The sequence below is a fragment of the Prionailurus bengalensis genome, chromosome C2, assembly GCF_016509475.1.
Source record: "Prionailurus bengalensis isolate Pbe53 chromosome C2, Fcat_Pben_1.1_paternal_pri, whole genome shotgun sequence".
Lineage (NCBI taxonomy): Eukaryota > Metazoa > Chordata > Mammalia > Carnivora > Felidae > Prionailurus > Prionailurus bengalensis.
The window spans coordinates 3,792,241-3,819,932 of NC_057350.1; the positions used below are offsets into that span (position 1 = coordinate 3,792,241).

Here is a 27,692-nt window from a genome sequence, read left to right on the forward strand (position 1 = left end):
AGAATCTGTGTTACCCTGCAGATGGGATTAAATTAAGGATCTTGAGATGGAGATATTACCCTGGATTATCCGGGCAGGCTCAAAATAATCACAAGCGTCTTTCTAAGGGAAAGCGGGAGACAGGCGGGTCGGAGGCAGGACTGGAGACACGACCAAGGACGCAGAGGCTGAGGAAAGAGACAAATCGGGTGATGCCCCCCTGTTGGCTCTGAAGATGGGGAAGGGGCCACAAGACCAGGAGTACAGCCGCTGGATGCTGGGAAAGGCAAGGAAACGATTCTTCCTGGAAGTCTCCAGAAGGAACACAGCCCTGATTTTGGACCCCTAACGTCCCAAACTTGAAGACAATCCATGTGTGTTGTCTGAAGCCGCCAGATCTGTAGCGATTTGTTACCTCAGCACCAGGACGCCTGTAAACCCCTCCCCGCCCCGCTCAGCCGATGCCCAGGTGCTGCCTGCGGGGCCATGTCCCCCCGAGGACCACGTCCCCCCTCCTCTGTGGACACGGCGGACAGGCCAGCAATCCTCACGAGGAGCAGCTCGACGGACGGTCTTCCCTCCGGGAAGGAAGCCCCGGGCTGTTCTAGAAGAGATGAGTGGTACCATCTGGCAAATCTTCCAGAACGAGTGTTTCTTCTATCCGGTGTCATTCTGACTTTCTCGGGATATCCACACGGCACAGAGCCTGGTTAGACCAGGTCCCCAGTGTAGACTTTTCATAATGAGGTTAAAGGAAGCAGATTAAACTTTGCAATTAAATGTGAACAGAAAAACAAGGAGAGGGAAGAGTAAGGTGGTGGGAGGCAGCCGAGGGCCCCTCCAGCTATGCTCACGACTAGGGAGTGGCCATGGACAGACGGCCTACCCGTCCTGGCCTCGGTTTCCCCAGGATAAAACCCGTTCTGGCACCAGAATCCTCTAGATTCCTCCGGGAGTCGCATGTGGCTTTCTTTCCCTAGATAACCAAATGGTAGCTGGGGGGTTACGTGCGGATCCCACTGACAGGGCCAAGGGGTCCTGAGACTGGGAGTCCCCTCTGCACATGCCAAGCTCACGGCGAGCGTCTGCGACTGAGGCCAGGTCCGGGTTCGTCATCGTGCAGGGCCTGACATAGAACCTTCCCTCAGTCCGAGCACGTGCTTGATTTTCGCACGTTCGTCAGCTCTGAGTAATGACGACAAAAAAGAAAGGAGCCCCAAGCGGCTTAGGAAGAGCCAGGTAATAGACACAGACCGTCGACTATTTTTAAATGTATGGGATTTAACTACAGATCTTTTCAGCGGTAAAATTTCCCACAGCTAACGCCCAGAATCCTAGAGCGAGTCATTTTCCAGCTCTGCCAGGCAAGACTCACGCCAGCCAGTCCCTCAGACCACACACAGCGTGACACCCCCCAGCCCATTACCCAGAACTGTATTTCACTGATGCTTTGTCTTCTCCGCCGTGAGGGAGAGACACAGTCAGACGTTCCTACCCAACTGACGAAGATCAACGCCAACGCGACGGCGATCTGAAGATTGCGTGATCCGGTCAGTACCGAGACACCCTGGATCGTTCTCGAAAGCGCAAATCAGTGGAAAGATGGGAGAGGGGAGCAGGTGGGGTACAGAGAAGGCTTCTGTGTTCTGGGGCGGGGGGCTGGCTTCGGGGGCTCCAGCGTGGGCCCGGGGCTCTGATCGCTCATGGCACACCAAAGTGTACAATCTCTGTGCACGCCAAAGCTGCCCATCTGTATCCAGACAGCATGCAGCCCATGGAGCCCATATGCACGTGCTCCCTCCTTACACAGCTTTATTCTCAAGAAGCACAGTGCCCCCCGCCGTGCAGGGAGGCATCTCTGGACCAGGGGCATGTCAAGGCCAGTTCGATCGAATCCTAAATTACGGGACATTCTCCCTTGCCCCTAACTTAAACGCATTCCCGTGAGGGCTTGGATCTTGGCATCAGCATCAGAGTGGCTCTGAGCCCCCAACATCGTGGTTGCTGGCCCCGGGTGACCTGTGTGACCTGGGTGATGGGAAATGGCGTCCCGGTTAATATCCCATCAGGGTTCTCTGAGATGCTGACCCGCTGAGACAGCCGTGGGGCACGAAGGCGTGAGCGGGCCTGGGTACAGTCGAGCCGGGAGGATGGCAGGACCCGGTACATGAACCTCTCTATCCCAGCCACGGCTCCTGGAGCCCAGCCGACAGTGCCCACCGTCCCCCGTGGCCTCGGGCACAGCAGCTGAAAACCCCACTGGTCCCGGTGGCAAGACAGACAGGGTCCTGCCAATGACACCGGCAGCATCTTTCCTGCATTGCCATCAAGGGCTGTTTTGAAGCAAAGCCCTCTGCATATGCCATTGAATCAGCCTCAGTGAGCCCAGCAGCCCTGGGGGCGGGGGGCAGAATGAATGTCAGAGGAGGGGACCGAGGCTTACAGAGGCTGAGGGACTTGCCCAGGGCACACGGGGAGGAAGTGTCCACCCCTGGATCCAAGTCGGGGCCACCCCTTTCCCAGTGCTGCTCTGGAGATGGGGAGGCGGCGCCCGGTGACCGGGTCCCAGCCAGCCCCCCTTGGGGGCGTGGGCACACGGGCCGGAGGACAAAGCCGAGGGCTTGCCAAATAGCAAAAGGTCTCAAAAACCCCATCAGAATTCCTTCTCTCGGATCCACCGAAGAATCAGTCAGGGCATAAAGCCATCATGTCAGAAGGACGACTGAGAAGTGTTGTTTCTGGGACACCAAAGAGCGGGAATCGGGGAACACGAAGAACTTTAGGTGAAAGCAGGCCCCCCCCCCCCCCGCCTCCTGAAACCAGAGGGAGCCCGAGCCGCGATTAAAGGGGAAGAGCAACACAAACCAACAAGAACGAGGAGCAGAGTCTCCGAGGGTGGCTCCGATTTCCATAAAGTCCCCGCCCCGAGCGGTGGGCAGGAAGCTCACAAATGAAATTCTGACTGCGTGTCCACTTCAGGTGCCCTCTCTGTGATCCTTACCTGCACGAGGCCGCCGTGCACCCACGAACATGCCCACACACCAGGTACACACAGGCACACTCACACCCCACCGCATGCCCACACCCTGGTACACACACGCACACATGTACATGCACACCCCACCACACACACATGCACACCCGCACCCCACCATGTACACACACAGGCACACCGACACCCCACTCCACACACACCACACCGCCAGCCAGTTCGTGAGAACACTGGCAGTGGAACAGCCCTGCCCCAGCACAGCCACTAAAAATTGGATGCAAGTCATTTACATCTGCCTGTCAGGCATGAAGCAGGTTTTTATCACCACATTATTTTTGTACTTCTAAAAGCAGAACTGGTCTCTTTCACACACTTCTAAACCTGGCTAGAACAATGAAGAAAAAAATCCTGATTCTTCAAATGATGCCAGCAGGGCCGCGAGGGTGCCAAACCACCCGCCCGGCATCCCATCATCCTCACCTGAGCAGAACACGCAGTACCTGGTCTCCACGCCCACGGCGGAATTCTCTGTGGAGACCGACGCTTGTAAGACAAGCCCAGCTGCACACCTCCCTCCCCCCATGCCCCTCCCCCTCCTCCCTTCCCTCCCTCTCGCTCCCTCCTCCCCCTTCTTCCCCCTCCCTCCTCTCTCCCTCTCCCTCTCCTCTTCTTCCCACTACTCTTGGCCCCAGAGCTAAAAGGATCTCTTGTTCAAAGTGTCTCTCTCCAGCCCCTTCCCCCTCCCCCTCCAAGATTTCGTTCTTAGCCCACCTGCTTCTTCCCTGCAACACCCAAGGGCCTTCACATTCACGCCTCGGTTTTCCTTATTAAGTGGCAAAGCCACGCCTACGAACCAACCCTCTTTCTCCTTGTTTACGCACCTTCCGAAACAGTGAAGGGGGCTTCTGACATGACAGCGACAGCAGGGAAGACGGGCTCGTGACGTGAACACGGGCCCGATCATGGGGTAGGTGAGGGCTTCCGAGACGTTACCATGTGTCCCCAAACCGTGCAAACGGCACGTCCCCGCTCTCTGCCGGCCCAGCGAGTGTTGGGGCAGCAAGTCCAGTCGGCTTCAGCACGGCTAACTTAACCGGTCCGACCGTGACCGTCTACCACTGGTCTTACAGCCCCCTCTCCCCCCACCAGCAGCTGGATAACAGACAAAGCGCTGAACTTTCCAAGGGCTTTCCTCTGGGCGTGACTTTAATGGACCCCAAATAGTCACCCGGCCACGGTTCAGGATGCCTTTCCACCCTTCCTTCCCTAGAGCCTCTCTGCTTTACTGTCCCTGGTTGATGGTCTCCCTCACCGCCCATTTCCCCTGTCCGTCTGTCCGTCTGCCGCCCCACCTCGGCCCGGCTCTAGGCCCAAGCAGCTCCCCCATTCTTTCCGCCGGCTTCGGCCTCAGGATTTTAAACCGCACCGGGGAACGATCACATCAATGAACATCACGGGAGACGGTGCTCAGTGTCCAGAAAGCACCCCAGGGAGGCGCACACGCCCCCTCTCACCTCCTGCCCCAGCAGGTGCATCTGGGGTCACTGGGCAGAGCTGCATAAATGTGGTTTCCGTTTCCCTGGGAAGCCAGTCGCGGCACCAAGGGTTTCCGTCCAGCTCCTCTCTGCGCGGGGCTTTTGGCCTAGGGGTCGGTGGGCTACTGACACCCTGGAGGGTCACATGAGGGCCTTTCTCCCTCTAAGGAAGGGCTTTGGGCAAGAAAACCATGCAACGGGCATCATCCGGTGCCTTGCTGAACTGCGCCTGGTGTGGCCGGGATTTAGTCCCCCACCTTCCGCGGTGGCTGGGGCTGTCCTCCCCCCCCGCGAGCACCAGCTCATCCCCAGTCTGGTCCTGTGACCTGCTCCGGGCACCCGCCCTTGGAGATGCCGTGCTTGACCGGGTCTCCACATGTCTGCGCCACCCACATTCTCTGCCGACGTGCCCCACTCAGACCCCGGTGTCTGTCTCCCACCGGGGTGGTGACCAGCCCTCGATTCCGGGCAGGGCGGATGCACTCCCCGGGGCCAGCGGCCCCAAGGCTGGGATCCAGATCCCAGCGCCCTGAAGCTCCTGCCATGTCCCTCCCCGAGTGCCGACGCTGCACGCAGGCCTGCGGGGACGTTGGGAGACCGGAGCACTCGGGTGGCAGCCCCTGGTGCAAAGATTCTTGCTGTTACTGCCTGCCCCAAGGAGCACCAGCGTCAGCCGCGCTCACCGAGCTGGAAAAGGGACCGTCCCCTCCACCCTGCAGTCGCTGCACCAGGAGGTTGCCCCCGGCCTCACAAGCAGCTCTTCTGTGAATGACAGTTTATTGTGGGACACGTTTCAAAACTGGAGGACATTCACCGGCATCTTCCGTTGAAGAAACATCACAGTACGACTCGGACCAGAGGCCACACGCTCTCCAAAAAGGCACAGTGGAGGCTCTCAAACGGGACAACCTAGAAGTGTCGCTGCATTTCCCCATCAGCCAGGCTGGCTGCCACAACACGTCACAGTCGCCCGAGCTCCGTGCTCGTCGGGCTCTGAGGCGTCCCGGACCTACTGGACCCGTTTGTGCTCAGCGGAGCTATTTAAGGAAAGTCGTGGTTACCGCTGTGATCTGTCCAATGACTGCTTCCCCATCCCAAGTTCAAAGTCTGAAGGGGAAAAGGAAAAACTAAGCCCAAATCAGCACATGTGCAATTGTACATACAGAGGGCTCTGGGCGGCTTCCAGAAGCACGCCATGGCTGGCGACCGCTGGGCTCTACTCCCCTCCCTCATTGGGAAACGTTGATGGCATTTCCCCAACAGGAAATGGCAGCCACAGCTCGGTCTCCTGCAAGCACCCGGGCAGAGCTGGAGATAGCTCAGCCACGCGTCACCGTGCGTGGCCACATCCGAGAAACGTTCTGGGGACAGCTTCAGAAGACGCAGATTGGAGGACACTGTATTTCCACATTTGGCATTTCCAAGGACCCCATGGCATGACCGAGGTGGCTAAGCCAAGGATGCCGCTGACCCCACCAGCTTCATGAACTTTCCCTGTTGTTCTGGGTTACACAGCCGTGGAGAGGACCCCACACACAGACGCGGGCCTGACACCCATCCTAGAGGGTCACTCCGGCTCCCTGAGTAAAAGCTCGGTACCCTCTGGACCAGTGGGGATTCCCCGTGGCATCCTGAGCCTCTCGGGTGTCCCTCTGGATGGGGCCCCACTATCTCCCCCTCCAGGACCACCTCTGTGTGGCCAGGCCCAGGGTTCCGGGCCTTCTGCCACAACTGGGCCCTGCCAGGCCCATCTCCCACCACCCAGTGATGAAACTCAACTTTCCCCGCACACCAGGCCAGTCTGCTGGGGTCTCCCAAACATGCCTTGGCTGGTGTTTTTCACCCCACAGAACGCACCCCCTGTGCTGGCTCCATCATGGTCTGGCCAGGGACGTGGCCCCTGGGAGAGAGTGACCTTTACGGGGTGACTGGTGATGGCTCAAATCCCAAATCTACCCCTCTGTTTTCTCATCTCTAAAGTGGGGATAACCACATCTACCTGCTTGGAAGGTGAAAGGAGGCGAGCACTGGGGGGGCCTCTGGTGCTGGGCTGGGCCTCAGTGAACACAACCCCCTCCAAACTAGACAGGCTTCTTCCTCCAAGCAATTGGGCCATTTTCATCTATTCATTCCATTTGCCAACTCATTCGCCACCTTGAGAGTCAAGGCAGTAGGTGCGGAGGCAGGCCGGTCAGAAGCCACTCCTGCCTTCCTCCAGGCTCGCCACCTGCCGGGGGAGGGCCACCCAGTCCGTCACGGGGCAGGGGGCCGGCGTCCGTGGGGCGCGGTGCCTGGGGCAGTGTGGGACATCACAGCACAAGTTCGATCATTGTCACCGCGCTGTGGTCGCTCTGTTGTCAGCTCTGCCCTCACGTCCCTTGCAGGGGGAAGACGGGTCCTTCCTGGGAGCCTGGTCCTCCTGGGTACCGGGGAAGGCCTCACACCCAGCGCCCGTCCAATCCTCGGCCTGGCTCCTGACCAAGTCTCCAACCAACAAGGCGTGATGAGAAGCCATAATCGCAAGAGACGCAGGCTTAAGTGTTACCTGCCGTTCGGGGAGCACGGGACCCAGAGACGGCCGGGTTCACGGCACCACGCAGGAGAGGCTGACACAGCCGTGCGCTAAGGGCACGTGCAACCCACAAACGAAACTCCGGGGACCACACGCGGCCACAGGGAGGACTGGTGAGCCGGCCGGAGAGGAGGCCCTGCCCCTGGATGGACTGACTCGTTCTCTGGACGGCCCAGTGCGTGTCCTCAGCGCCCACTTCCAAGGAGCAAGCCGAGTGTGGCTCCTGAATGTCTGAGCACCACTGCACGCAGCCTCCTGTCTCTGGAGTCCTTGCCTGTGAGCAGGACACCCCACAGGCACCCACAGAGCAGAGACCAATGAGGTGCCCAGGGGGGCCGGGGGAGCCAGCTGAGCTTGAATCTGGCGTCTGCCCGTTTAAAGGCCTTCAAAATGTGACCAGACGTGCCACAGTCCCCCAGGTCCCTGGTCAGCAGGGTGGCAGGATTCACCCAGGGGGAAGGCCGCTCGGCCACCTCCTTCTAGGGCGCTCTCCTCCTGTGTCTTCCCTTCCCGCCGTCCCCCGGGAGCCCCAATCCCCGGGCTTGCAGGTCAGAACCCCACGTCACGGACGGGCACACGCCGGCCCTCCCTCAGCGGGAGCCCTCCATCCACCCATCCCTTCTGCTTTTTCCTTTCTTGATCGCAGACCGCTTCAGTCGCAGGGCGCTGGTGACCGCAGCCGCCCCGGCTTCCGGGCTCCCTGGCCCCGGACACCATCCCACGCTCCCACCTGGACTAACTCAGCGGATTCCCACCCGACCCTGCGTGGGACGTACTTTTAATACACCCACTTTACGGGTGAGAACATTGAGGGATGGAGCGCTAAAATAACCTTCCCGGGGTCCCGGGGGCCAGCGGCTGAGAAGTCAGCACTTAAACCACCTGGCCTGGTCCCGAGTGTATCTGTGATGCTAACTCCCTCTCCGACACAGACGGAAGGAAAAGAAATGAATACTCACGTGCCCACCACCCGGGTGAGGAAACACAGTGCCTGATGTACCCCGTGCCCTCCTGGGGTCCCCACGCTCTCTGTGGGCCGCAGCCTGTCTCCCTCATGGCACACAGACTGGTCAGGTGGTGGCCCTGGAGACCCTGGTGCCCGCACACCACTGATCTCTCTACTCCCCCCTCCCCCCCAAGCCCCCCCAGATCTGGACACCACGCCGGGCCCTCGGCCGGGCTCTGGCCCCCTTCCTTCCTGGGCAGTGGGCCTCCCATTACACATTCTGTCCCCCGCCCCTGCTTCCTCCCAAGGGGATGGTGCCCATCCCTCTCGGCTCCTGGTTTCTAGAACCCTGCCACGTATCACTCCCGCTTCCAGTGACCCCCTCCCCTGTGTAAATTCCCCTCCCCTCAAGGGCCATACTTTATCCACTTTCTTCCTCCCCGAGACTTAGCCAAAGCACTTTGCTTATAACAGATAACTAATAACAAATTTGTTGAATGATGAACAGATGCTTTATGAACTTGTTAAGAACACGGGGAAAAAACTCAAATATTTTCTAACCTGAAAATTACTCACATGGAGAAAGAAGCAACCCCCCCAAGAAGGGCTGACTAGAAATTGTTTCTCAAGAGTATATAACACCTCACATTTTTTTTTATGTTTATTTATTTTTAAGAGAGGAAGAGACAGAGTGTGAGCAGAGGAGGAGCAGAGAGAGAGGGAGACACAGAATCGGAAGCAGGCTCCAGGCTCCGAGCGGTCAGCACAGAGCCCGACGCGGGGCTCGAACCCACGGACCGTGAGATCATGACGTGAGCCTAAGTCGGACGCTTAACCGACTGAGCCACCGGGCGCCCCTACACCTCCCATTTCTTACGTTAGATGTTCCTGTCTAATTTGAAGCAGAAAAGGGCTTCCCTGGTGTAGTTGAAAAATCATGGTCAAGTTTACAACCTCGTGATCCTAGGCTTTTCCTTCCCCCCCCACCCCCCACCCCACTTATCCTAAGCTGGTTACATGCGGCTTTTAATCTATCACCTTCTCACGCAGAAGGAAATAAAGATATGCACATGAGATACAAATTTAGATGCGGCGGGGACAGTGTTTGATCTCAAAAACTGATTTATCTTAAACCCAACTCTGTCAACCCAGGCCTCATTTTTCTAGAAAACTGGATTCTGTGAATCTTTAAGTTCTTTTCCTTACTTAAAAATAAATACTCACATAGGGGAGCCTGGGTGGCTCAGTCGGTTAAGCGTCCCACTTCGGCTCAGGTCACGATCTTGCGGTCCGTGGGTTCGAGCCCCGCGTCGGGCTCTGTGCTGACCGCTCAGAGCCTGGAGCCTGCTTCGGATTCTGCGTCTCCCTCTCTCTCTCTCTCCCCCTCCCCTGCTTGTGCTCTGTCTCTATCTCTCGAGAATAAATAAACTTAAAAAAAATGTAAAACACAACACTCACATATAAAAGTAATCATACGTGAATACATCACATACACAAGCACTGATACCTGCTTATGCGGCTGCATCTTGAAATCACCTCTCTGACTCCCTGTAAGGCAAGATTATGAAAAAGAAACGGAAGAAAGCTCATGAGACCACTCATTCCTGCACATCAGGGGCTTTCGGCTGTGGCTGACCACCTTCCCTCCGCCACGGCAGCTCTGTTTACGCTTCTTGCACTGAACTGAGGCCACTTGATGAAAACGTTCATCGCCAGGTAATTTACTGGAACAGTTTTAATGTTTTGCCAGCATCGCGAGCGAAGAAGGCCTCAAGAGCAATAAATCCCTTTTCAAGCCTCTTTGCATCCACTGAGGACTCTTCTTCCTCGTAAGAAACTGCCTTCCATACCCAGCCTCCGTCAAAACCCCCACATTGACTCCTTTGACGTGCATGGATGGCCAAGGTCGTACAGCTCGAGGCTGACACCTGTAGATGCAGGGAGCCGCCCCGGGGGTCGGGATCACTGTCTGCGTCCCGTCACTGGACTGGACACTGGACATGTGTCTGTGTCATTGTCCCCCCCTCTCACCAGCCTGCTCCTCCCCGATCCGCCCTGGGTTCTCTGGGGTCTCCTGCCCGGGCCACTGTTCCTGACCCAATTCCAGGATGTTCCCCAGGGAGAAGAGAGGCAGGCATGGCCCCCCACTGGTGCTTGGCCAGCAGGGTCCCCCCGAGACACTCGCTTGGCTGTGGAGGTGTGCCATAACGGGCGGAGGCCAGGAGCAGACGGGGAAGTGCCTGAATTGCCTGGTTTCCCCTGCAGGTTCGCCCACCTGGCCTGGCCGCATCCCAGCCCTGAGTTGTTCTTTTTTCTGCCACCCTCGTGGGCCTCTCCACGCCTCCCCCACAGTCTTTGTTTCTGCTCTGCCGTCTGCCCTGACCTCTCCTTGTGCCCTGCTTGGCCCCTCGTCTGTGTGGGGGTGCAGGACGCGAGGCAAGCCCCAGCTTGCAGGCAAACGGACCCCACTCTCCACGAGAGCGCTTGCTGTATGCTGAAGCAAACTGGGGTGAAGTCCTGCTTCCCCCCCCTTAATAATCCCCTTATCTGCACCGAAGGCCTCAAGTCAGCTGGAGAAGAACATAATTTTCCAGTTCCCTTCTAATTTTTATGACGCCACAACCCCAATCCAACAGCTTCTTTATAGATCAAGCTTATCCACAAGCCAATGGAAAGGCTCGAGTTTTCACGTAAATCCCGTTTTCTTTGGTTCCTCCATCTACGAAGTCCCAGAAGTCTTCAGATGCCGACGTCCGCTTCCCCCTATGCACTCTGGCACAAAGCACGGGGCATCCAGAATTTACTGGAGGAGGCTCCAGAGGTCCAGAGGCAGCCCAGGGGATACAGGCTCAGCGCGCAGAGCTCGTAGGGTGGGTCTGAAGTGCAGCAGGCATCTGGGAGGTAGAGCCGGGCCGGTGACTGGGGGACCCAGGACCCTGCCAGGCACAGGGTCTTCCTGCTTGGAAGTCACCCTCAGCCGGCAAGTCGAAAACGAGAGAGTTCACGCTTCCGGTTTCTACACGTCCCCCCCGCATGACTCCCGCCAAGTCAACAACCCTCTGTGAACCTCCAGTTCTGCAAGCTTGGGGATCTCTCCGCCTCGGTCATTCCGCATGTGAAGGTGCTTCCCCCGTGGTAAAGGCCACTGCCAGTCCTCAGCAAGTTTTTTCCAACGGAGACACTTCAGTGGCAGAGTCAACTATTAGGTGGTGGGGCAAAGGGTGTCACGTCAACAGCCCCTGCCCTTCAGCACAGAGGCGAGAAGCCTTGGAGTCGCCCCACTCACGCTCCCACCATTAGGACCGCCTCTGTGCTCCCAGGATAAATTTTTAAAATTCGTCAATTACCGTCCTGCGATTCAGAATAATCTACCCTCTGCGAGACGAGGAAGATGCTCAGGTTCTTTGCCAAGAAGGGAGTGGGGATTGCAAAGCAAGACAGCAGACGGCAGGGAACGTGGGGCCTCAGAGAACAAGATTTGGGGGGCTTTCACATGTGCCCGCCTACGGGCAAAGCAGTGGCCGTGCCGACAGCGGTGTTTCTTCTCGAGTCCCTGGAGCTGGTGCAGAGGACTTTGGAAATGTGACCTTATTCTGCTGTGAGCGAGTATTACGAAACACCGACAGACGGCTCAGGGAGGTTCGTGTTGGAACCCTGCTCCGGGAGGGGAACGGAGAAGCCCGGGGTCCCAAGGGCCCATTCTGAACACCCGTGGGCCCCCCTGTCTACTCTGGCCGTGCCCTCCCACCCGGGCCGACCTCAGGCTCCAGCCTCCGCAAATGATTTTGCGGCTTACAGTGACGTTTTAGCCAGAAGGGAGGAATTTTTCCGTTAGTCAAAGACGAGGCAGGTTTACAGACAAAGAAAGAGGGCGACCAGGTTGGAAGGTTGGAAGTGAGCTCCCCTGCGCTCCCCCCCACCTCCTCTGTCTGGCCAGTGCCCGGGGTTCCCACAACGGACCCCCGTCCCTTCACACGACCCTCTTCCCAGATTTCACAGAGGAACTGGCCAGTGGACAAGAGTCCAGCCGTGTCAGAGATCAGAACAGCTTTCTTTGGGGGCTTGAACAAGCTTTACAAACAAGCAGGAGGAAGCCTTAACTTCTTTATCCCGCACGGGTGAGGTCTCAAACCAGACGGCGCACACACACACACGCGTGCACACACGCACACAGGGTATCTAAAATACCGTGCTCTGGGTGAGACAGAGACAAAAATGCAATGTGTGTTCTCTTGAATACGAACACTAAAAATCGCTGAATCCAGGCATTCCCGCCCTGTTACCCAGCATCCAGAAGCCTGCTATTCCCCAGAGATGCCCCGGGGAGGACAGTGAGATTTTAGTCCTCAGGGGAGGGGAGGGGACAGACAGGCTCCCCAAGTCCACGGTGGGGCTCAGAAGCCTGGGCCCGGCCCTGTGCTGCACGCAGAGCGGCACCTGCACCCCGGTCCCACATTCCCAGGTCCCCCGGGGAAGCTGACCGTGAGCTCCGGGGCTGCTGAGACCCTGACGCCCCCTGGGTCCCGCCTCCAGTGCAGGTGTGGGCGGGGCCCTTTCCTGGGCCAGCTCCCACAGGGTCAGTGTGGCTGTCAAACGGCCACCAGCTCCTCTTTGTTTGAACTCAGCGGTTCTCAGAGTGAGGTCCCTGGGCCACCAGAGGCAGCATCACCCACACCTAAGGCACGTGCCGATTCTCGCCTGCCCCCCCCCGATGCTGAATCCCACCCTCTGGATGGCACCGGCCACCTGCGTTTCGCAGGCTTCGCTGCCACTCTGGCACTCACTCGGGTGTGGGGTCCCTGCTCCTCTGACTGCCTCTCGTCACTTCAGCTTCTGGAGAAGCCAAGGAACAAACAGAACAACACAGAGCCTGGTGCCCCTGCATCCGCTCTGAGGGGGGCCGTGCGGGAGGCGTGAATAACAAAAGAGCTAGAGAAACCCCAGCTGGGCGTATTCTTGGTTAAAAAAAAAAATACAGTAACAATAAAATTTTTTAATAGCAAAAAAAAAAAAAAGAAGAAGAAGAAGAAGAAAACAGCAAGAGGAAATGAAGAGGCCCCGAAACGCCAGTGTTCTCCCTGCAGCCAATACACCCCATTACCCGCATCGTTACACCCTGCCTGGGTCTGATAGCAGAACCCAGGCTCTGGCCCGCCACAGCACCCTCCCTCTTGCTGCGCAGCTTTAAAAAAGCCAGCGTCCCCTAACGGAAGCTCAGAAAGTCAAAATAAAGTAGAAAGAACAGCACACACTTCGGTCATTTTGCTTGGAAGAAAACGCACTGAGGATGGGGCGCCCGGGTGGCTCAGTCGGCTGTGCGACCGACTCCGGCTCAGGTCACGATCGCGCGGTCCGTGAGCTCAGAGCCTGCAGCCTGCCTCGGATTCTGTGTCTCCCTCTCTTTCTGCCCCTTCCCCGCTCACGCTCTGTCTCAATCTGTCTCTCAAAAATGAATAAATGTTAAAAAAAAAAATTTTTTTTTTAAAAGAAAACGCACTAAGGAGTCTACCGTAGCACTGGCCCCTCGGGTCTTAGAAATGCATCTCGGCACAGGGCATTCCTAATACCACGGGATTTCTTAAGAAAACACTGCATGGCTACCGTGGATTCTCAAACCCCCAACAGAAGAAACACGGGCCCGACGCGTCCCCCCCTTCTTGGGTGACGGCGGGCTCCCCGACGTGTCAAGGACGAGGCACGTCCACTTTGCACTGCTATGCACGAAAGCTGGTGGCCCGGTGTCCTGAGCCTCTCTAGAAGGCGGGCAGAGCTGTCGCAGTGTGTGTGAGGACACCGGATGGCCGGAGAGGCCCTCCCCGGCCCTCCCAGGCCCCTCTTCTCCTCTGGCGAGTCTGCCCTGAGCGGACAAGGTGACAGAGCGTCTGGATTCACCCATCCCTGCCCAGGTCCGCCCCGGGTCAGGCGGGGCAGCGAGTGCAGTGTCACAGTGCCACATCGTCCCCGGGGACGGGCAGGGGGCCGTCTGGGCCCGGTCAGGACTCCCGGCTGTAGCCTCCACCACTCGGCTGTGCTCCGAGCTCCTCAGACTTGCTCCCTGAGGACACTGCCTCGTTCTCCCCGAAAACAGGGCTGCAGGGCACAAGCGTGAAGGAAGTGAACATTTTCGTGTAGGGAGCTGACTCAACAGGGCCATGGGCGAGTGTGGGTGCTGGACCTGCTTCACACGATCAAGGGCAAAGAGGAGGAGAGTGGGATCAGCCGGGCTGGCCGTGATCGGGCGTCTGAGTGGCCCCTGCAGGAACTCTGAACCTGTGGCTTACACTTCTCCAGCCACAGTCTCCTCATGGGTGACGTGAACAGGGTGCCGGACACGGTGTTGGGGACACAGCAAGACAGGTCACCCTACCTCTCTCTTATTCCACCCATGGGCGGAGCCTCCAAGGTGGACGCCCAGGGCTCGAGCCTCCAAGACTACAGCCTGTGACCCTGGCTGTCTCACGACCCTGGCTGTCTCCGTGGGGCCAAGGTGAGGGCCATGTGAGCTCACAGGTGGTGATGCGTCATTTACCGTCACCGTGAACCCACTCTTATTTGTAAAGCCTAAGATTTTGCCCCCAACTCACTCTCAGAATGATAACCGAAGGGCTTTGATCCACCCTCGATTCAAGGCTATTATGACTATCTTATTATGTCGCATACAGAACCATTCACGGGGATTGTAGCTACTGTCTATTCCGCACTACGTGTTGGGCACGGTGCTTCATATATATGAGGTTACTGGATCCAGTAAGAGGGAAATGATGACGGTGAGGACGATGATGGCCGTTCACAGAGAGGCGAGGGGACTCGCCCAGTTGCCCAGGCGGTAGGTGGCAGAACCAGGCTTCGAACGAACGCAGACTCCCTTATTCTGGAGCCCACATTCCCAAGCCAAACCCTCCGCCACAAAGCATACGTTGCCAGGAGGTGCTGGACCCGCAGTCCTTTTATTAAAAGAGAGAAGGAGAAAGAGGTTCTGGCTAAGCCCCGTGTATATAGTTCAGTTCGCCTTACCTTCCTCCGCCTCGTTACACGTTAACTTATGACTCGAAGGAAGGAATATGCGTTTTTTTTTCTGATTTTTTTTTAACGTTTATTTATTTTTGAGACAGAGAGAGACAGAGCATGAACGGGGAAGGGTCAGAGAGAGAGGGAGACACAGAATCCGAAACAGGCTCCAGGCTCTGAGCTGTCAGCACAGAGCCCGATGCGGGGCTCGAACTCACGGACTGCGAGATCGTGACTGAGCCGAAGTCGGACGCTTAACCGACTGAGCCACCCAGGCGCCCCGGAATATGCGTTTTTTACAAAACTACAACCTGGCAGGACTTCACACTTTGCATCTGCAAATCCAAGAAGATTCACACGCCGGCGATCTGCCACCACGCTGAGACCGCGGCCCATCACCGCGCGGGCCCGAGAGGCAGCCGACCCCGCCACGTTCCAGCACTGGGCACGATGCCCTTCATTTCCAGCCATGAAACTCTAGCCAACAAGAGGAACACGCACAGCGCCCTGTAACATCTCACAGCCGCCTAAGATAACCCAATGAACCTCGCTCCCGAGCCAACTGCTAAAGGGTAATGTTGCTGGGCGCCTTGTTCCTGCGGTGGAAATTTCCATCCAGTCACTCCAAGTGTAGACACTTCCGTGTCAGTAGACTCATCAGCCGGCAAGCTGAACGTGCCTGCGGGACCTCCCAGAAATAATGGAACCTCTGTCTAGTTCATCCACGGACGTGCACAAGCCTTAAATACGGTATTTATTCACATCCCTGACATAGGGGGGTCAGTCCTGACGGCCACCAGGAGCAGGAAGCCACTTTAGAGAAGTACAGAAATTCCCCCAGAGCACAACTCTGGGATGCTTGTCAACGGTCTTCCTCGGACAGGGCAGAGAGCCCAGGGCATCGGGACACGAGGTCGAGGGTCCCAGGTGAGGGAGGGCACTCTGTGCAGCTCGGGCAGAGGACTTCACTGCTCCGAGCCACAAGAGAAGGGGGTAAGGAGACCTTCCCCTGCGGATGCTGGGAGGACAAACACACTCGTATCGTCGTTCTTATTCACGAGTAAAATCCCCAGGGAAGCCAAGACCACAAAAACCAGGACTTCAGAAAAGTCTGACCTACCGTACCGACACGCACTGTGCCCCGCTGTGTGTGGGTGGACCTCCGCCCCTCCCTGCTCGCACCCACTGAGGGTGGGACCCTCCTCACCCCATTCTGCAGATGCGGGAACTGAGACCCAGAGCCACATGGCTCGGGGGGGGGGGTGGAGCCAGGATCCAAGAGCAGGGTGTCTGCCCCAGACGCCAGACTTAGCCACCGCCCATCTCCCACCCGCCTGTCTGCCCCTCCAGGTTGCTGGAGGTGAGGCCCGGGGCTGCAATGACCCAAGGAGACAGCAGGCAGCCTCTTCCTGGGTGATCAGTCAGAGGGGGCTCATGGGCTCCATACAGCATGGGAAGATCAAAGCGTCCCATGTCCCCGACACCTCTTCCAGGCTGAGGCCGCGCTTGTCTGCTGTGACTTAGGCTTCTGTGACTCCATTCATTGGACTGGCGTTGCGGGCCGGGCTGAGTCAGGCCCTGGGCTGGACTGCAGCCATAAGGGGTCACTGACATAGTTCCTGTTCGGAAGCGGGGGAAAAAAAGACACCAAATCGTGTGCTGAGCGCCACGACCACGGGGCACAAGGGTATGGAGGCACAAGCCACAGAGGGGAGGACGGGAGGAGGAACACCTCCCCGGCCGGGGTTCCTGGACGAGGGCACGGCGCGGGAGAAGAACACACACATACTGCCAGCAGACGTCTTTGTCACCAGGCAGTTCTGCCGGCCCACCCTGCCTGCAGAGCAGCTTCAGGGAAGACAGGCTGGAGGCACGCAGGAAGGGGCCGAGGAGAGCCCTTGAGAGACACGGCCGGTTCCAAAGTCAAGAGGTACAGAACGCTCCTACGAAGACGGAAAGGGACGAGATGACCGTGATCCCTCTCCTCCCTGAGCCTTATCAAAACGAGAGGCAGGGGACGTCTGAGCTTTGGCTCAGAGCACGTGACACATTCATGAACGACCGAAAGGAAGGAGGACGAGGCGCACGTGGTTAGAAGGCTCACCCCATTTAAGACGTAACCACTTTCTGGACAAGCTGATATGCAGGCCTCAGGAACAGGAAACCCGCAAGCTTCCTTTCCTATGATGGGGGCCTCTGAAAACCGCCGTAAGGGCTCCCCGCTCGTCAACTAGAATTTTGGACATAGTATATCCTTATGCTGCCAATATGCATCGTTATTGTTTATAACGATGGAGCGTCGCAGTTGTCTTAAATGTGCTCTTCCTTCTTTTTGCAAAGGTTTGGGACCCTCCTCACCAGCAAAACCTCAAGAAAACGGAAGAGGGAATTTCTGGCAATGAAATTTGCCCCCCCGCCGTCTCCGACTTCCTAGATGCTACCTTCAGCTCAGCCAGTCTCAGAGGACTAAGAAGGTCTCTACGCAGGTTTACAAAAATGTCAAGGCTACAATCACAGAACCCGATAAGCAGCCCAGTAAAACCCAAGAGTACGAGAAAAATCATTAGACATCGGGTCAGGAAACCGAAAGGTTGAGGAGAGCATAGGAATGACGGTGTTTAAAGGTTTCCTGACACACGGAAATTAAGCCCAAAGGAACCAGACCAGCGTGTGTCTGGACAGGGAGGGCCCCGGTCCCCAGGAACGGTGACACAGGGCACCCAATCCCATCACGGCATTCCCAGGCCCTCGCCGTGTTGGAACGGAGCCCAACCACAGAAACTATGTTTATCGCCTCGTTTGTGGGTTCGCAAAAAACGTGCACTAGGTGCTCCAGAAAACACGCCGGTCAAGTTCAAGCCATTATTTCTCCTGGCCTCGGGGACACGCCCAGGGTGGAAGTGACTCAGCAGACAGGGAAGCAGCAGCCTGGCTCTCTGGATGCCAGCCGCCTTACTGGATCCCCCGCTTCAGATTCCTAAGGGGAATTCCAGGATTCCAAAACCCGCCCGGGGTCACGTGTGAAGGCTGACCTGACCGGCCCGGAGGGGGCCACAGCGGGGGCTGGGTGCTTTCCTCCCAACCCGCTCGGCCCCACCCCCAGAGGCCGGCCTCATAGCACCTCACCCACAGGTGAACCTAAAACAAAACAAAACAAAACAAAACAAGAACCTTTCAGGACTGAGAAGTCGGTGGCCTCAAAGGGAACGTGCGCCACCCGACCTAATGGCGCCACCTTCCACTTCAAATAGAAGTCTGGAAAAGTCGTGGAGCCTGCCCAGGATGAAAGCTACAAGGACACAGACATTGCACAGGACACCTGCCGTGTTCCTGCGGCTGCCTTTGTAAATGTCTGTGCGCTGTTCCCACTCCGGTGAAGCGCCCAGTTATGCTTAAACGGACATCAAAATAATAAGCAGGGAGTAAAGAGTCTCTCCATGCATCAGGTCCGTTTTAGGGGCGTCTCCGGAGGAAAGTTAGGCTCCCCGACACGAGAGAGAGAGAGAGAGAGAGAGAGAGAGAGAGAGGTCTGGGTGCCGGGGTCTGTCGGTGCGGGCGGAACACGGGGTCAGCCGGACCGGGGTCCGAGGATCAGAGAGCTCCGGGCCGGGGAGGTGGGGACACCCGGCCGCCCCAGGGCCCCAGCATCCCGCCCGCGCTCAGCGCCTCCGCTCCCGCTTGGCAACAGCGCCCCGCGCGCAGCCAATCGCGCCGCGCTGCCGAGGTTACCAGCGAGCGTTGACCGAGAGTAACCCCGGCGCGGGCGGCGGCGGCGGCGGCGGCGGACGGCGGCCACTGCGCACGCGCGGGGGCGCGCACCTGCCCCGCCCGCACCTGCGCGCGCTGGGGAGCCGGCCCCGTTCTTCTCTCGCAGCCATTCAGAATTTAGGGTCCCTGAGAACACGAAAGTCTTCCAGGCAGCCTCCGCCAGACCCGCGGCTAGATCTGCACGTGGGAGCAGGTGCATCGGGCCGCCTGGCGGGGACAGCGCACACGTCACCCCCACCCCCCACCCCACCCTGGGCAGCAGGCCCGCAGGGCCAGCGCCGCCCCCGCACCGGGAAAGAGATGGGGCTTTGCTCCGTATTGAAAGCCTGCTGGAGAGCCTCCGCTAGGCCGATGGCCAGAACCTCATTTTTCCCCCCCGAGAACGTGCAGGTGAAAATTGGCCAAAAGGAATTCGTTCTTTGGGAACAGGCCGGTCTCGCGGCCCTCGGAAGGGCCGTCCGGGAGGACGGCGGGTGGCCCGATACCCCCATCCTGGAGGGTGAGGGCAGGCAGGTGGACAGCGTTCCTACACAGGACAGAGGGAAGTGCCCCTCCTGAGCCAGGAAGGAAATCTGGGAACCCCCCTCCCCAGGGAAGTGGGGAGGCCTTTTGTGGCACCTCAGCTGCCCCCAGGGCCCGGGGTTGTGTATGTCACAGGCAAAGATAACGCGGTTCATTTTACGTGGGCCTAGGAAATGACAAAAGGAGGGGAGTTCTCCGTGGAGCTTGCTGAGAGACTGTAGTCAAGACTTGAGGTTTAAGCCTGAATCTAAGATGTACCTTCCTGGAAACCTCCACTGCTCCTGGGTAGGATGTCCAGACAGATAGGCCCCCACGACTCTTCCCCCAAGTGCCTAAGGATGCAGTGTGCTAAAAAGCCAACCGCTTTTGCTTAGTGGACAGTTATTTTGTAATAAAAAATAAACCCTTCCAGAAAAAAAAGCGGGAGGGCAGCCATAACAATGAGAAAGCCCATAAAACTCCTGCCAAAAAGATTCGGTTTCAAGATAGGCCATGGAGATATATGAAGGTGAGGGACTTTTTGGACGAGCACACTTGCCTTATGACGGTAAAAGAAACCGAAAGGGGGCCTCACATGCTCCTCTTCTGTTAAGCTCCACTTGTCACTTTGCAAACCGAGAGAGCAAGAATATTCTGAGCAGAGGCTCCTGCTCACTGCCCTGCCCCCCCCCCCCCCCAGGGATGTCACTGGGATGCCCACACCCAAAGCAAGACTCTGGGGCTACGTGCTTCTGTCTCTTCCTCCTCAGGTCGTCCTTGGCCTTGATGCACTTGGTTGCTGTTTGGGACTTGGTTAGGTTTTTCTGTTCCTCATTGGGGAGCTCGTTTCAAGACCAAGGTTATATGTGTTCTACAGAGTTCCATAAGCAGAACTTGGATCAACACATGAACTCGAATGCAGATTTCAGCTCAACAGACAGAGGCCTTTTCTAAGAATTAGATTGTGCCAGCAAGGACCTGGCTGCCCGGGGAGGTGCCAGTGCCTGGTTGCTGGAAGTTTCCAGAGAAAGGCTGGCTGCCTGTTGGTGGGGATGCTGCAAGGAAGGTTCCTCCACCGGTAAGAGGTCGGCCTGAGGGAGCTCGGAGGTCCCCCCGGGGCTCCAAGATTGGGACTCTAAATACAGGCCTGAGCTGGAAATAAGAAGAGTCTCGAAGTGGCTCTGGCATGTGTTAATCTTGACATCAGATGCCATTTACCCCCACAGAGCACTAGGTGGCCGACAGAACAGCCCAAGAGTGAGGAACGAAGCTGATGGCTGGGGTCAGACTGGCTCCCAGCAGGCACGTCGGCCTCCACCCTGACTCCGAAAACCCCTCTTGGTGCCTTTTCCCATGAGCAAGACAGTCAGTATTAGATATAGTTCACTTGAAGGTAAGCTTTCCTACAAAGGTTTTGGAAACTGGGCAGCACGGGGCTGACAGAGAGAATGCACGACCTTTCTACAAACCCCTGGATGGAACAGGTCAGATGTAATCTGACCACGCGGTTACCTTTGTTCCTTAAATGAGCAGATCTGTTGATTCCAGAACTGAACTCAAAAAGAGCAGGTGTATGGTTACTAAACATTTTTTTTTTTTCTGCCAGTTCAGAAACAACAGAAATGGTTTCAGGTTCAGCAAAATATCACCTTGGGTTATAGCTTTGCCCTGGAAGATTAGCTTCTGGTTCCTAACAGAGGACTTTAGTTCAAGAATGTGATGTTCTCAAGATACAAACATGTTTGGGGTGTTAAAGGAGAGCAGCAGGTAAAAACAAGTGTGGCCGGAACGTCCTCAGAAGGTGAAACAGTGACACCAACGCTCCACCAAGCAGAGCACAGCCCTGCAAAGTCTCATCGAAGAGACCAGATGATTCAAGAATGAAGCAGACTCTCTGGGAAAGTGACAAAAGGGTAGCATGCCCGGGTAAAGAGCCTGCAGATGGGAAGGTGACAGGGTGGCCAGACATCGAGGCGGAGGAGAAAAGGAAGCCTTAAGGCCCATGATGGCCGGGCCACCTGAGTCGTGTCTGCAGAGGGCATCGAGCCGGATGGTGCCACCTTCTCCATCCCGGCACCCGATTCCAGGCCCCGGCTTCCACGCAGGGTGCTCGAGGGCACAGGATGTGCCGGCTGGAGAAAGGGGAGCACCCTGACCCCCTGGGTGTCAAAAGTTCTTGTAAACTAGCAGGCCTTTCCGGTTTTGAACACAGGCACTGTATCTGTCGTGATTCTGTGTGAGAGCCGGCCCCATTCTCAACACGTCTTTCAAAGCCTCTTTCAAAGCCTAGAGAACAGAAGAACAAAACTATTCCAGAAGACCTCACCGCTACGGGGCCTGAGTGGGTAGCCTGCCTGCCTGCCCCGGGGAGCCACCCAGTACTGAGGACCTAAGAACTGGCCCCGGGAGGGGAAGGGAGGAGCTCTCCAGTGTCTGGACTCACCACGGCAACTATGTAGGGCCACTGGGCTTCCTTTGTAAACACCCCAGCCTCAAGGAAAGAGCCCTTGTGAGCAAGGTGTAGGTTCACCACACTGCCCTACAGACTAGCTACAGCCTCAGCCAGAGACAAAGGCAGAGTATTAAAGACAATTTTCTTCTGTACCCCCAAAGAAAATCCACCTTAGTGCGATGGTTCCCAAGAAGCTCGAAAGCCATTCATTCATGCTGGGGAGTACAAACCCCCTTGAACGTGAGCTGCTCACCCCTGGGAAGACCCATGGCTGCTGTGGGATCCCCACGGCGCTCCCCCCCACCCCTGCTCCCATGGGCCGAAGCCGGCCAGCGCGTGGTTGGAATCCAGTCTTCCCTTAACGGAATTCCTGAAAAGGGTTTATTAGTGGCACATTCCACTCATACTCGCCGGCCTGTCGTTGCAGGCCCCGCGAAATAGCTTTGGAAAGTAAGAGAAAACAAACTTTCATTTGAGAAACGCATGTTTAAAGCTTAGAAGCAAACCAGGACCGATAATCTGAGGTGGGCCCGCCCAGAATGTTGAACTCCATCCCGCTATCGGGCAAGGAGGGAAGGTTCCAGAGGAGGCAATTCTCTGCCCTTCCGTCTGAGACTCACCACGCTGAGACAATTGCCAGGCTCTCTAAAGCCCCAGATACGATTACTTTCATTCTCCGCCTGAACTTCATCACAAGGTAATCATGGGAGGTGTATTTAATTTCTAAGAATCATGTCACTTGTTTGGGTGACAGCATGCCATGCACATCAGCCTCCCCTGGTGACGGGACAGGTCAGCTGGAGCCTCTCCAAAGGCCCAGGAGGTCTTTTATGGGTCCTCACGGATGGCAAAGGGGACGGACAATGCAGCAGGCCAACTAAAAGGGAAATACGTCGGCGTTAACGGTCAAGGCGATGCGGAACGGTTTCAAAAAGTGGGGTGAGGCACATCCCTGCCAGAGTGGCCCTGTGGTGTGCCACCTCAGGGCCAGGAGCTTGCCAGGTTCCTTGTTGTATCTTGGCCTCAGATTGTACAGACCCGCTTTCAAGGGCTGTCTTCTGTGCTCCCGTGACCCGGGCCCTGTCTCTGAGCCTCAGGGATCCCACGGGGAGAAAGGGCAGGATTGGCCGCACAGCCAAGGGGCCTCACAAACGACATGAATTCTACACATGGAGATGGCACTGGTCCCCCAGGCGAGCAGCACCCCTCTGGTACCCTGAGTATCCATTCCTTACGATCGGTCACATCCCAGTAAGTGCTCCCCAAGCCAGGAGGTGCTATTTCGGGGTAAAACGTCCTCGTCACCACCTGTGGCAGTAGCACGTGCACCTAAGAATTTCATGATGTGGATTCTGTTCTTCATCAGGGCTCCTAAATATTCCCAACGCAGCGCCTCCTTTACAGGAACCAAAGCTGCTTTCAAAGTAAGTCACACTGACGGTGAATGAGAACCACCGGACCGGGTTGTTCCGACGCATCCCCGACACGATGGCTTGTGTGACGGGGCCGACGTCCACACCGTTCCAGATCATTTGTCCCATCGACTTGTGCTACGGGAGCGAACTCCTTGGGGAAGAGTAATTACTGTATCAGAAGCCGGTGCGATTATCCTTGGGGTGAGCTGTGTTCTCCTGAGAACACTTCCTTTCACAATTGTGTTCTCTACTAGGAATCTATTACATGATCTCGTTTTTCCTCCAAAGACATCATTAATCATATGGTGAAAACGTTACTACAATTGAAAATGCGAGATGTTTTGTTAAATGCCGTATTCAGGGGTTGGCAATTGTCACGCTCAAGGATCTTAAAGAACCAGTGCCTGACATCTTACAAATAGTGCTACTGATTCACCGGACACCTTCCTGCTAAGGATTACGAAGCTCTCCTTCTTGGAAACGATCACGTAGGAGTGTATAACATTATTCTCATCGCGACACCAAGCTTTGCTACAGCTTCTGTGTCGAGCTGTGTCCCAGCGCCTGGTTCTGGGAGAAACCATGGAATCTACAGAGCGGTCCAGTGTCTCTGCGATGGAAAGAAATCTGGAGCAGGAGTCGGACCGCGGGTCCATCCTTGGCTGTGACCTGGTGCAGTCACTGGGCCCTCCGGGAACTCAACGTCCGGAGACGCCAGGGCATCCAGGCCCTGTGTGATCGCTATAGGGAGTGCAACACGTAAAGCCGAATTTTAAAAAACCGAAAACGGATATGGTGAGAGAAGCAAGGGAAAGAGCCCCTGCCCCGAAGGTCGGCCACACAGCCAAGGGGCCTCACAAACGACATGAATTCTACAAGAGTGTCGCCAAATATAGAATGGCCACGATGAGAAAAGGGGGGTGCAGGGTGGCTGGCTTTGACTTCTCAGCTTAGCCTAATCATTGCTGGGGGCCGAGGCAATCAGCAGCAATCAGAGGAACAAAATCGGGAAAGGCAGGGTCCCACGTTGAGGGCGAAGGAGACGGACCCCGAGAAGGAGCAGGCTCCCCGAAGAGGACGCGGCGAACCAGGCAGGAAAAGAACGAGCAGACACACACGTACCAACTTAAGGACACCCCCCCCCCAGCCGCCAACGTCGGGGGACAGCCCCGATGCCTGCCTCCAGATTCAATGCCTGCTTTTACTCTTCATCCTGGGTGGAGGCTCTTAGCTGGGGCGCTACGGTCCCCAAGTTCTGACCCCACTGGAACTTGGACCCCACTCAAGAGCCAGCTGGCGATGAGGTAGTGAGCTCGAGCCACGTGGGCAGCTAACTTCCCTCATTCGGGAAGTTCTAGGTTTCCCTGGCCGCGGCTTGCAGCCGAACGGGGCAGCCAAGCCGCCAAGCAGCCAGAAGTGAGGCCCTGTGGGCACCAAGCCTCCAGGAGGAACGCTGCTTCCCTGTGGCTACGGGGACCCTGGCACCCCCAAGGCCCTGCGGCCCGGCTACAGAGTTAGAAACCACCCCAGCTGACTAGCTCAGGTGCACGGACAAGCCCCCTGACCACTCAGCTTCCCTTCTATTCTGTGAGAAGTATTTCCCCCGCTGAATTTACGGGGAGTGGAAAGCCATCGAAATTCCGAATCGCAGGGCACCGAGAGCAAAGGAAACCATGGGGCACCGAGTGGGGGAAGGGCAGGGGGAGCAAGGCGGAAACAGGTGCCGCTGAGGGGAGCAGGGAAGGAAGCCAGGCAGCGAGATCAGGCCCCGCCGGTTCAGAAACCAGCAACTGGGACACGCCAGACCGATCGTGCCCGCCCATCCCTCCGGCCCTCGCCATCTCTGACTCACCGGCAGGTCCCGTGGGGCTCACTTCCTACTCCTCCCCTCCCGAGCCCACACAGGTTACTGTAGGGCAAGTGTCTGTCTGGAGGCCGCCTGGGTGGAGTTTCCAAGGAGGCCACCGGGAATGGACGGCGGCGGCCCCTCCCTCACTCGTTAAGATGCCCGTCACCTTTGGCTAGCTTTGACAATTATGGGGACCGGTCCTAACACTGAGAGAATACAGGGTTAACAAGCCCCTTACCTAAATAGGAAACGATACTTGCAAATGCAGAGCACTTCCTGGGTTCTGCCAGGGTTCTGCAAGTGTTCCCATGTCTGCACCGCAAGCCCACCTTCTGCTTACAGGGTACCCGTCCACGCACCGGGACGTCCGGCCACACCTAACGGGTGTACAGCATCCCATCTCTGCCTCTCACGGGTTTGCCGCAATGTGTCTGTATAGACAAATCAAGCCAACAGAACAAGGCGAGTTTTTCCCTAAGGTCTTTTGTTCACCGTGAGAGTTGGGAGAAGGCTGTAACCCTGTACTGACATTCCAGTCGGCTCACACGAATGGACCCACCCGGGAGCCTTCGCAGAATTTCTTCCTCTATGACCCTGGCTGGCAAACTCGGATAACGGACGTATCGGCAATGTACATTCGGCCATCGATAAGGCTCAGGGTCTGTTCTTAGTTGTACAAACAGACAGAAGTCATCCAGCAACCAACGTGGCTTGCCGGTCCCAGCGGCCAGTCAGCCGAGGGTCCAACACCGTGGTCACAAGGAAGCCCAGAGTGCCCAGGCCAACAATCTCAGCGACTCGGCCTCAAGGGAGGAGGAGAACAAAACAGAGGTGACGGCGGGAAAAGACAGGAAAACGAAAACTAAAAAAGTCCTGGTGGGTCTTCCTCAAAAAGGAAGAAGGGTTGACTCTGGACTTGAGCGGAGAATCCTAGCGTACGATATTCCAGCGGTACCTGAGTCACTGTCATTGTTCCACACACCGTTCCGAGTGACTCAGTAGATGTTCCCTGGTGAGGTCTGACGTGCCCTCTCCCAACCAGCCCCCCACCCGCCTGAAAGAGGGGTGCAGGACGGGGGCACGGACATGCGGAGTAAGTTCCGTGGGAAGAAATAGGTCAGGCTGGAAAAGGAAACGCCAGCCCAGGGAGGCATTAACTCTACACACTTTGAAAATCTAGAGCTAGCACAGGGACATCCAGGTTGCTAAGGAAGCTGGAAATACCGTGGGTCGTCAATTCTCGTTAACGTGCGACAAGCCGCGGCAAATACCTGAGCCTCCCGTCCTTTCTCTCCCTTCTATTTTTATTTCTGTGGCTCATTTGATAACAGTTTATTTATAGCCCACCGGCACCACTCTTAATGTAGATGACTGGTTTCCCGGGGGGCCACTCTAGGTCACGGCTACTTCGTAGCCCCTCAAACTTGGGACGGAGCGCCTGCCTTCCTCTCTGCTCTGAAACGTTATGAAACAGTCCCCTCTTGGGGGGCTAACGGGAACAGCAGCCTGTGATGAGGAACCAGCACACATGGACATGAAAGCCTTTGTAATCATATCAGGCTGTAAGAGCCACCCTAAGTCCGGAGGTCTCTAATCCGAGCTGTTTGTAGTAGAGGTCAGAAAAAGCTGGGCATGAAGAAATTGGCCGTGGCAGTGACCTGGGGGGGAAGACTCCCCGCCTTCTGGCTTCCAGACCCAGATGGCCCCAGACACCTGTCACCTCCTCCACAGGCTCCTCCCGGCCCGAGGCACACAACAGTCCTCCCTACCTTTCTTCCTCCACCAGGGTCCTTCGGGGACGGAGTAGGAGAGGTCCTTGAACTCGATGTTCACGGCCGCCCTGCGGGGCAGGGACGAAAAGCGCTGAGCCTCCGTGAGGTTGTTGTCCACCTTCTTCAGATGTCCGTTCAGCAGGTCCGTCTCGGTGGCCTCCATGTTGCCCAAGACCACCTCGTCCACCGAGACGCACACGGACTTGGGCTCCGTCATCGCTGCAGAGTAGCTGCTGGCGTTCTAGAAAACCGGGGAAGAAGCACCAAGAGACGTCACGATCTCCATAGAGGGAAGAGCGTAGGGGACTGGCCTTGAGGCTCGGGGTCACTGAGTATTCATGGCAACGCTTCTGAAACTACGTCAAGGTGCTTACCTGGAGGGATCTGTCATCTCCAGCCATGACTACCTCTTCCGTTTAAAAAAAAAAAAAAAAAACCGCTAAGAGAGAACACGAAACTAATCTGCGAAAGTCTTACTTTGGAGTCAAAATCTCCCAAAACTGTAACAGAAACGAATTGCTTGTCTCAAAGAATCAAACACGGGCCACCATAAAAAAAATGATCTGTTTACATTAAGTACACCGGTTAAAAAACCAATAAAAACGCTTGGGGTTCCTAAGAAATGTGTAATTGAAAGCATTTTATTTAAAATGAGCTCTTTTAGTGCCTTCCTGTGTAGGCTCATAAACATTTCTCAAGAGCAGTGGCTTTACATCAAGTGCTGGGGTTTGTGGGAGTCAGCATTTGTGTCTTCCTTGTAAATTTTGCAAATCACTTCCAACTCTCCCTCTCACTGCATCTTCCTAGTAGCACTGGGAAGTTGGAAAGGTCGATTTCTTTTTTTTCTCTGTCTCTATTATACAGACGAGGCAACGGAGACACAGCCACTCTGAGGAGCTTGCC

The 27,692-nt window shown here is 56.6% G+C and overlaps 1 protein-coding gene across 4 annotated transcripts in view; it reads right to left on the reverse strand.

Moving 5' to 3' along the window:
• The window catches only part of ABCG1 (ATP binding cassette subfamily G member 1), a 67,612-nt gene that overhangs the window by 33,819 nt on the left and 6,101 nt on the right, over positions 1-27,692 (reverse strand). For all 4 annotated transcript variants that reach the window (XM_043593541.1, XM_043593540.1, XM_043593543.1 and 1 more), the window contains exon 2: positions 26,787-27,030. In XM_043593541.1, coding sequence (XP_043449476.1) covers positions 26,787-27,030 — 244 coding nt within the window. The remainder of the gene's footprint in view (positions 1-26,786; positions 27,031-27,692) is intronic.